General features: G+C 44.6%; 2 protein-coding genes across 2 annotated transcripts in view; one reads left to right on the top strand and one right to left on the bottom strand.

Moving 5' to 3' along the window:
* LOC106811376 (phosphorylated adapter RNA export protein-like) overlaps window positions 1–4,086 on the top strand; it is a 5,089-nt gene extending 1,003 nt beyond the window's left edge. Inside the window, exons 2-4 of the mRNA XM_014814961.1 lie at window positions 1,141–1,915; window positions 2,364–2,455; window positions 3,160–4,086. Coding sequence (XP_014670447.1) covers window positions 1,141–1,915; window positions 2,364–2,455; window positions 3,160–3,636 — 1,344 coding nt within the window. The 3' untranslated portion in view covers window positions 3,637–4,086. The remainder of the gene's footprint in view (window positions 1–1,140; window positions 1,916–2,363; window positions 2,456–3,159) is intronic.
* Window positions 4,087–4,248: 162 nt separating this feature from the next.
* Window positions 4,249–6,085, bottom strand: LOC106811380 (ER membrane protein complex subunit 7 homolog). Its single transcript, XM_014814966.1, has 2 exons — window positions 5,411–6,085; window positions 4,249–4,732 (listed from the first exon to the last, which is right to left on the bottom strand). Exons 1-2 carry the CDS (start codon window positions 6,077–6,079, stop codon window positions 4,724–4,726), a joined length of 678 nt encoding a protein of 225 aa, XP_014670452.1. The 5' UTR covers window positions 6,080–6,085; the 3' UTR covers window positions 4,249–4,723.
* Between the last annotated feature and the right edge of the window lie 919 nt (window positions 6,086–7,004).

Genomic DNA, 7,004 nt, shown 5'->3' with positions numbered 1-7,004 from the left:
GCTGCTGCACACTGACACATAAATATATAGCAGGTAGGAAAGCGTACTGCCAAAATTCGCTCGACGCTCGCTTGATTTCACACGAATACAACACAAACATACAACCATTCTACTCCATCTTTGTTTCTATTTGAAGGTCAGTGTTCACTTGTTATAAAAACATACTGTCTGTGTTCGTAACCGAGCGATGTCACGCGAAATCACACAAAGCTTGAGGAAATTCTCGCGTTCGCTCTCATTGCGAAGTTTATGTAAATGGCTGCAAGTACAGGGCTATATAGGCGGTGCACTGCATTTTGTGAAACTACCACGCTGCTTTCCAACTCCCGGACGAGCCTCGTCAAAGCCGCCAGTGGAGCGTTGCAATAATGCAGCGCAAAAATGAGGTGACGAAGAGCGCCGGTGGGTGTTTCCTGATTCCGACAGCCATTTACATAAACTGCGCAACGGGAGCGAATGCGAGAATTTCGTCAGGTTTTGTGTGATTTCGCGTGACACAGCTTGGTTACGAACACAGACAGTATGTTTTTATAACAAGTAAACTCTGCCCTTCAAATAGAAACAAAGATGGAGTAGAATGGTTGTATGTTTGTGTTGTATTCGTGTGAAATCAAGCGAGCGTCGAGCGAATTTTGGCAGCACGCTTTCCTACCTGCTATATATTTATGTGTCAGTGTGCAGCAGCTAGCATGCGGTGTACTTGTGTGTTGCAGATGAGCATTTGACTGGCATTTACAGGTGATTATAGGCGAAATTGAGTAGAGAAACATTGTGACTTTGGTAGTAAATAAATTTCGTGTTTATTTACTCTTTTTTTTTTATTGAGACGTTCCAAGTGCCTGTGGTGTTAGCTCTGTGCTGTAGTACAAATTGTTCCTTTTCGTCCTTAGTCGTTTATCAGCATCTTCTTTCCCATTCTAACTCTTCAGTCTTCCTCTTCCTCAACCAACCTCTTAATCTTCTTTTCTTCTCTCCTTCAAATTCAACGTTAAAACCAGTTGTTACAAAAAAAACACCATAATAACAACAACAACATAAAACTGAACGTTTTGTAACTAAGTATAAACGGTCTAAATGTCGAGCCGACGTAGAAAAACATGCAGGTAATCACAGCAAGTCGAATCCCATCACCCTTCGCAGATTTCGACATCGACTGCGACCTTCGTCGATCCGCTCCGACGACGAGATGTGACGAGCGAGGCGAAACCGCTGAGCAGCGGCGACAGTGACACCAGCAGCAACGACAGCGACGACGACGACGGCGCCGGCGACAGATCCTGGAAGCGAGCCAAACGCGGGAAACCCCCGCCGCCGGCGCCGCAGCCACCCGCGCCGTCTCCGCGCGCCGCCGCGAACGGTTTCCGCGGCAACGGCGGCGGGAAGCCTGGCCGTCGGCGTGCGAACGCGGTGTGGGCGTCGGTGGTGCAGGAGCAGATACTGTCGCAGGGCCTGACGGGGTTCGCGATGAATGCTGATGAGCTGAGTAACGATCGCGCCGCGGAGAGCTACGACTACATCACGCTGAACCCCAACGCGAAGAGGAAGAGGGAGGACAGCTCCTCCTCCTCCGCAGTGACGAGCGACGGGGAGGAGGGAGCAAGGGATGGGGAAGGAGGCGGGAGGGACGGGAACGGGGGAGCGAGGGAGGGGAAGGAGGGAGCAAGGGACGGGGAAGGAGGCGGGAGGGACGGGAACAAGGGAGCGAGGGAGGGGGAGGAGGGCGGCAGAGGGCGAAACAGAGGGGTTCGTGCGAGGCTGGGTTCACGCCCGAGGTCGGTGCACTCGCGGCTCGGTTCGACGGTGCCCGTCGGTGCGCCGATCAAGCACCAGGTGGAGCTGTGTGCGGATGACCCGCCAGAGAAGATCGTCCATGAGTTGGTGTACAGACTGCGGGAGTCCAAGGCTGGATTGATAGGTGGGTGGGTGTCTCGTCACGAGGCAGGGTGTTGTCATGGAAGCTGTGGCGTGCTCTTACTAGAAATCTGGGCGTATTTATCGTCTGCGTGCATTTCTTTGATTGATTGCACTGATTTGAAGATGAACTGTATTTAGCAATGTATTTTTTATTCATGTATTCCTGATGTTAATGTGATGTGTTTTAATGTTGAACCGCAACTGTTCCTTGGTAATCTGCTTTGTTTTGCAAATTGGCAAGCTTTCAGATTAATCTATGTGTTCCAGTGAAAAAAATACACGGGGGCTCGGGGCGATTTAGCCCCCGAAATGCCAAAAAGAGCCCCCGTAAATTTGCATAGAGTTCAATGCAAACCAAATTTTAGAGTGCTATTTTCATGCACGCGAGCTTGAAAAGTAGCCCCCGAAAAATAAATTCTATTTTTTCCCCTGATGTGTTCTGTGTGTAGCGAGGGTCGTGGACACGCTAGGTAGCGTCAAGACATTGGAACTGATGGCGGAAACTGAAGATGTGGAAAGTGCTGGCGGTATCATGACACTGGTAAGGCATAGAACTCTTTATCTTTAGTCTGTATTTTTGGAAAAGCCACCATGAAGTGTTGGCCTAAGAATCGTTGATGTGGCTAAACTGAAGTCTATCCATCTATGATTACAATTGGGTTAAGTGTTATCATAGTTTAGTTTCTTAATTGTTTATCTTTTGATAAGTGCATAATCTCTACGTGGAATCGATCTCATTATCCCAATCTAATAAGCTTACTGTTTGCAAAGCCTCTTCTGAGTTTGATGCCTATGGTGTCACGTAGTCATGTCCCGATGATCGATTATAATTGAAAGTCAGTCGTTTGCAGCAACCGACTAAGCGCTCGATTATGAAAATATATAATCGGTTATCCAAAAAAAAAATTAATTTAAAATAAAATGTGCAAACATGGATGAAATGACTCTATTTTTATTTTTGTGTGTTTTTTTTGTTACTTTTCTAACCTACACCAAACATAAGCAGGTATAATACTGTTACATAGCTTTTAGAATGTTGTATTATAAAAAATACTGTATTATATGATATATTTCAATATCTGGTAGCCTCGATCAATAACATTTATCTTCGATCATCGATTGGTTGGGTGCAACTGATGATTGATGATCATCATGGGAATGGGTTGGAATTTCATCATTGATGATATTCCAACCGATTCCCATCACTAGTCTCATGATATATGCTTGCCAATTCCCCTTTCGCAGGACGGATCGCGGCGTCGCACACCAGGTGGCGTGTTCTTGCAGCTGATGCGAGCGAAGTCGTCCGTCGCCAAGGAGCAGCTGAACCAGATCTTCGAGGTGGAGATCGAACACGACAAGAAGAACAAGAAGCGGAAGAAGAAGCGCCGGCACAGCCACGACGCCGCGACACAGCTGCCATCGCAGCACGGTAAGGAGGGACAGCAGCCTCCGGGCGACGAGCCAATGACAAGCGAACACCGGCCGGAAATGGCCGGCGACGACGACGCGGCGCGAGACGACGAACCGCGCGACGTATCGACGAAGCCACGTGATGCTGAGATGCTGTGCGAGGAGGATGCGGTCGGCGGCGGCGCCTCTGTCGACGCGAACGAAAGCGTCGGCGTGGCAGATGCGCCGGCGAAAAGTTCCAAACCGCAGTTGACGGAACTCGAGGAAGAGCTACAGCTGGAGAGTGCTGCCACCTATGATTTCCCCTAAGTTGTTTGTGAGAGAAACTGCATAGGGAAGACAGTAAGTTATCCACTTGCACTTTTATTGTAGGAATGAATTGCATTTGTAAGTGACGAAAATTAGCTGCGTGCATGTATAAATATGAACGTTGTCATTGTGATTTTTGTATGTTTAGTTTCCCTCTTAATTTATGTTAAGAGATAACTGTACTCGAGCATTTAGGATCATTTTATTTTGGATAACAGCTTTTCATCAGTTATCAGCTGTATCTCGTTACACTGACAAATGTTTGCGCTTACAAATTTTATTTTCACACGTTGCAAACCAGGAGTGTATAATGAAAGTAAAATAACATTTATCTATAATGGCTATTCGATGGCAACACTTTATATCTATCAGTTCTTTGCCATATACGCACTATGTACATATTCATTTGTATTGTAATTTAAGTAGCAATAAAAATGTGTAGTGATTATTCACGATGTTACTGCAAGTTTTTCACAATTAATGAATAAATTCTGCCTACTTTTTGAGTTACCAATCAAAAGGATATTTACTGATTTTATTATGAAGATGCACTACATAAATATGCTCGTCTTTATATAGAACAACTCATTGAAAACAATCTTGAATTACATATTAGTTTTACAAGTAACGATTCCTTTATTAAAATATATAACATTTGGTGACTGCAGACTTTATAAAACCGATCACAATAAATTGATAAAGTGGAACTTGCATAGGAAGAATAACATTTTGTTAGCTATGTGCTATATGCTCTCTAACGCACTACTATAGTATGACCATGAACGTATGTATGCTCGATATACATACATGTTTATGTAGTACTAGTATACATATGTTCATGGTATAACGTGTAATACAAAAACACAATGTGCCCCCTCTGTGGTATGCTTAAGAAATGCAATGAATTTTATAGCAGGTGCAATGAGCCAAACAGAAATTTCCTAGTTTTCCGTCAAAACGGTTACAAAATTTTAATTCTAATTTTATCCACATTTTGAATTGATCATGACGGCATAAGTACATCAACACTGCCAGGCTGACACTTTTTTGTCTTGTCATCTTTGGCATTCCTCTTGACTTTCATGGATCACTTCACCTAAATATAAAAAATAGAATTGAGAATAATTTCATGAAACATGGATATTTACTGATAGAAAAAAATCTCAATTACTTATGAATTGCTACGTTTACGTTGATCCCCTCCTCTAAAATGTTTCCGGCAAACTGTCAATACCAAACTGATGGTTTTCATCCGGAGAATAAAAACTAGTTTCATTCAGGAAAGGTCAGTCGTGAGCATGACTACCGTATATGATCGCGTAATAACCGCAAATTTGGCCTCAGATTTCAACCCTGTATTTGCTCTGCGGTTTATAAGTGTGCCATACCGTGTGGGGAAATATACTAGGCGCAATACTTGGTCACCCGATTCAAATTGAGGTGCGGCTTATAGGCGCGCCCGCGGTTATTATGCGATCATATACGGTATTAGTATTAGTTACTATACAGCCCAATATTCCCTAAGTAAGGGTGTAAGCTACTTTTCATGTTATTAGGGGCCCTTTCACATCTGTTTCCCTATCATGAAGTGCTTCTACAACTTGCAAAACTGCGCATGCTACAATTACATGCTCATGTGTATATGGTTCCCAATGAAATTCTCAGTAAATGAGGACATGGGCAGAAAACAAACAGGCTTGGGTGCTACTAAGCATCCGTGGATTGATGGATCGAGAGGAAACTTCAAGGAGAAACGTTAATCAATCTTCTTCACCTTTTTAGCTTTAATCGATTTCGGCCGGCTGTCGCCGAACAGGCTGGTCAGCTTTTCTGCTATGTCGGGCATCTGAGGCTGCTGGATCTGCTGCTGCATATCCTGCATCTCCTTCTGCGACTCTGGATCCTGCATGCTGGTCAGCTTCGGCAGCACGACCATCAGCAGCAGCGGCGCCACCATCATCAGCACCATCGGATTCATCAGCATGTCGGTGATGCGCCAAGTCTCGCGCTTCTGGAAGTAGTTGGCGACTCCGCGCAGCCGGAACTTGAGCGGGTACTGCACGGTGTTGACCTGCGAGCTCTGTATGTAGTTGACCTTGCGCGCTCGTATCTTACCCTTGCTGTTGATGTCCACGCGCACGGGCTCGAAGTCGAAGTCGGCATTGTCGACCTCGAACACGTACGAACCCGATGCTAGATTCTGAACTTGGAAACTGCCGTCGTGCTTGAGAAAGCCCACGTATTGTCCGCCGTTAACTAAGATCCTCGTCCGTATGGTCCAGTCTGGGTAGTAATCCTGTAGTGATGGTACTTTGCCTTCTACCGAGTAATGAAAACTAGAGCCTCCCGTGTCATTACCAGCAGCAAATGCTACGATTGTCGTGAAGAGTAAAATAAAAACATCTACAAAGTTCTCCATCATGCTTGCAGTATTTAGCGCCATCTAGCGGAACAACACCTAATATTCACATCAGAATTAATTCTTTCAAGCAAGCTATTTTCGCTATTTTTTTACTGGCATATGCCGAGTATTGCATCTATAAAGGCTGTGGATAATTTCTGTGGTACGACAGGTAAGATATAATGGACAGACAGACACACCAACGCACACATGCGTGCGTGTGCGAATGCGTGTGCGTCACTGTGCGTGTACATGCGTGTGATAAATAAATAAAGAAAGAAAGAAAGAGAAGAACGCACGCGGACACAAATATACAGACACGCACATAGACAGAGACGCCGGCAGACACGGTTACAGACAAAGAGATAGATATAGATGAAAAACACACAAATATATATAGAGACAGCTAGGCCACACACTCGCATGTACGCACCCTCACACGCGCGCACACGCGCGCGCGGGCACACACTCACGCCCGCCCCATATGTACACGGTAATTACAATCTAAATATCCAGTTTCTGCGTAAATATGTTAGATATATATATAAGCAATATGTAAGCATCATAAAGCATGTACTATTATAGTGTCATATAGTGTGTATCTATTTCTCATTATACTCGTTAATTGTCGCCTGCTTCATCAGTTTTCCGTTCCCTACTTCATTTTCGTTGCATGCCGTTGGTAATTATATTTCTCTAATCATATTCTACCAGGGGCGTAGCCAGTATGTAGCACTGTAGGCCCGGGCCTACACTTTTTTTGGCCAAGTTATTTTCTTTTTTTAAACACTCATAATTCAAATCCATAAGCTTGCTGGACGAGTTTAAGAGTCTAGACAGGAAAAACTATTGAAATGAACGTAGCAAGAATATGGCTAAATTAGGTGACCTATTCTTCTGTCATCTAGGCTGTCATTTCTATCGCGTGCCTGTTGAGTCAGGAGGTTTATCTTGTGGGCGTTAATTA

This window comes from Priapulus caudatus, unplaced genomic scaffold (assembly GCF_000485595.1).
Source record: "Priapulus caudatus unplaced genomic scaffold, Priapulus_caudatus-5.0.1 Scaffold533, whole genome shotgun sequence".
NCBI classification, from domain to species: Eukaryota; Metazoa; Priapulida; class Priapulimorpha; order Priapulimorphida; family Priapulidae; genus Priapulus; species Priapulus caudatus.
This window is presented reverse-complemented; position numbering and strand designations above follow the sequence as displayed.

What these genes read in the sequence shown, in the direction of transcription:
- LOC106811380 (XM_014814966.1), bottom strand. Translation starts at nt 6,079, where the DNA reads ATGGCGCTAAATACTGCAAGCATGATGGAGAACTTTGTAGATGTTTTT.